This window comes from Colletotrichum abscissum (genome assembly GCF_030869225.1).
Source record: "Colletotrichum abscissum strain IMI 504890 chromosome Unknown Scaffold_185.1, whole genome shotgun sequence".
NCBI lineage: Eukaryota > Fungi > Ascomycota > Sordariomycetes > Glomerellales > Glomerellaceae > Colletotrichum > Colletotrichum abscissum.
The window spans coordinates 5,619-6,659 of NW_026850082.1; the positions used below are offsets into that span (position 1 = coordinate 5,619).

Sequence of the window (1,041 nt, forward strand, 5' to 3'; positions counted from 1 at the left end):
CTGCCCGACTTTGAATGTCTTCTGTTCGGGCGAGGAGAAGACAGCCAATGAAAGCCTGACATCCACCCCACAACTCCCTTGATGGGTACTTAACAGCCCACCTCCTCCCGACATGAGCGCCTGTCAAGGCATATTCTGACAAAGCCATGCCATAGCGCCTACAACCAAACCATTCCGATCGTCGCAAATGGTCATTTCTACAACCACTCTCACCACCGTTACCATGGCAGCGACGCCTGTTTCCTCTTTCTCTCCCGACAAACACCGGTCACAGTGTCTCTCCCGCGACGAATACATAGATTTGCGAAATTCCCAGGACAAGCATCTGAATGCTGAACTCGCTTCCATTCGATGTTCCGTCGACGACGTGAAGCAGGAGTTGAACGACGTCAAGCGGGAGTTGAAAGCCGACATCAAGGAGGTCAGAGACGACATCACGGCACTCAAAGACGACTTCACGGCTCTGAAAGACGACTTCACGGCTCTGAAAGACGACGTCACAACCCTTAGAGGCGACTTTACGGTTCAGATGCAATACCTTGAAGCCGAGATGAGCCGGTCTCAAGCGTTCACGCGGAACAATGCCTTGAAGAATCCAACCCTCCCTATCCGACCTGTTGTTGTGTATCGCCCTGGACGCGGCATTCTTGAGCCTGATTCCTCACGTTTTCCTCGGAACGCGAACGATTTTTACTCTTTGAGGGATCCACAAACTAAATGGCACCGGTCCATGCTCGCCTACCTTGCCGACTTCTACGACGTCCAACTCAGAGGTGCCAGTCATTTTCCTAAAGAGGAAAGCAACAGTGACGATAGTGACGACGACGAAATCATTCTCGAACACCCTGAACTCGTCGTAGAGAAGTTGGAAGACATACTCGGCCTGAATGAAGATAAAATAATCAAGTTCAAGGAGAGAGCTCTGCAAACGGCATCACGAACGCCATCGAAACCCATCAAACGCTCCCAAATATCCTGGCCTGAAGCTGGACCTATTCCTGGCCCACGCCGACAAAAACTCGAACTACGTGTCACTTCTGG

The 1,041-nt window shown here is 51.4% G+C and overlaps 1 protein-coding gene across 1 annotated transcript; it reads left to right on the forward strand.

Annotated features, from left to right (window-relative positions):
- Positions 1–223: 223 nt before the first annotated feature.
- CABS01_16876 (uncharacterized protein) lies at positions 224–1,027 on the forward strand (the record flags this gene model as incomplete). Its single annotated transcript, XM_060550205.1, has 1 exon — positions 224–1,027. A coding segment is annotated over one exon (804 nt), but the record flags the coding sequence as incomplete, so codon positions are not given.
- Between the last annotated feature and the right edge of the window lie 14 nt (positions 1,028–1,041).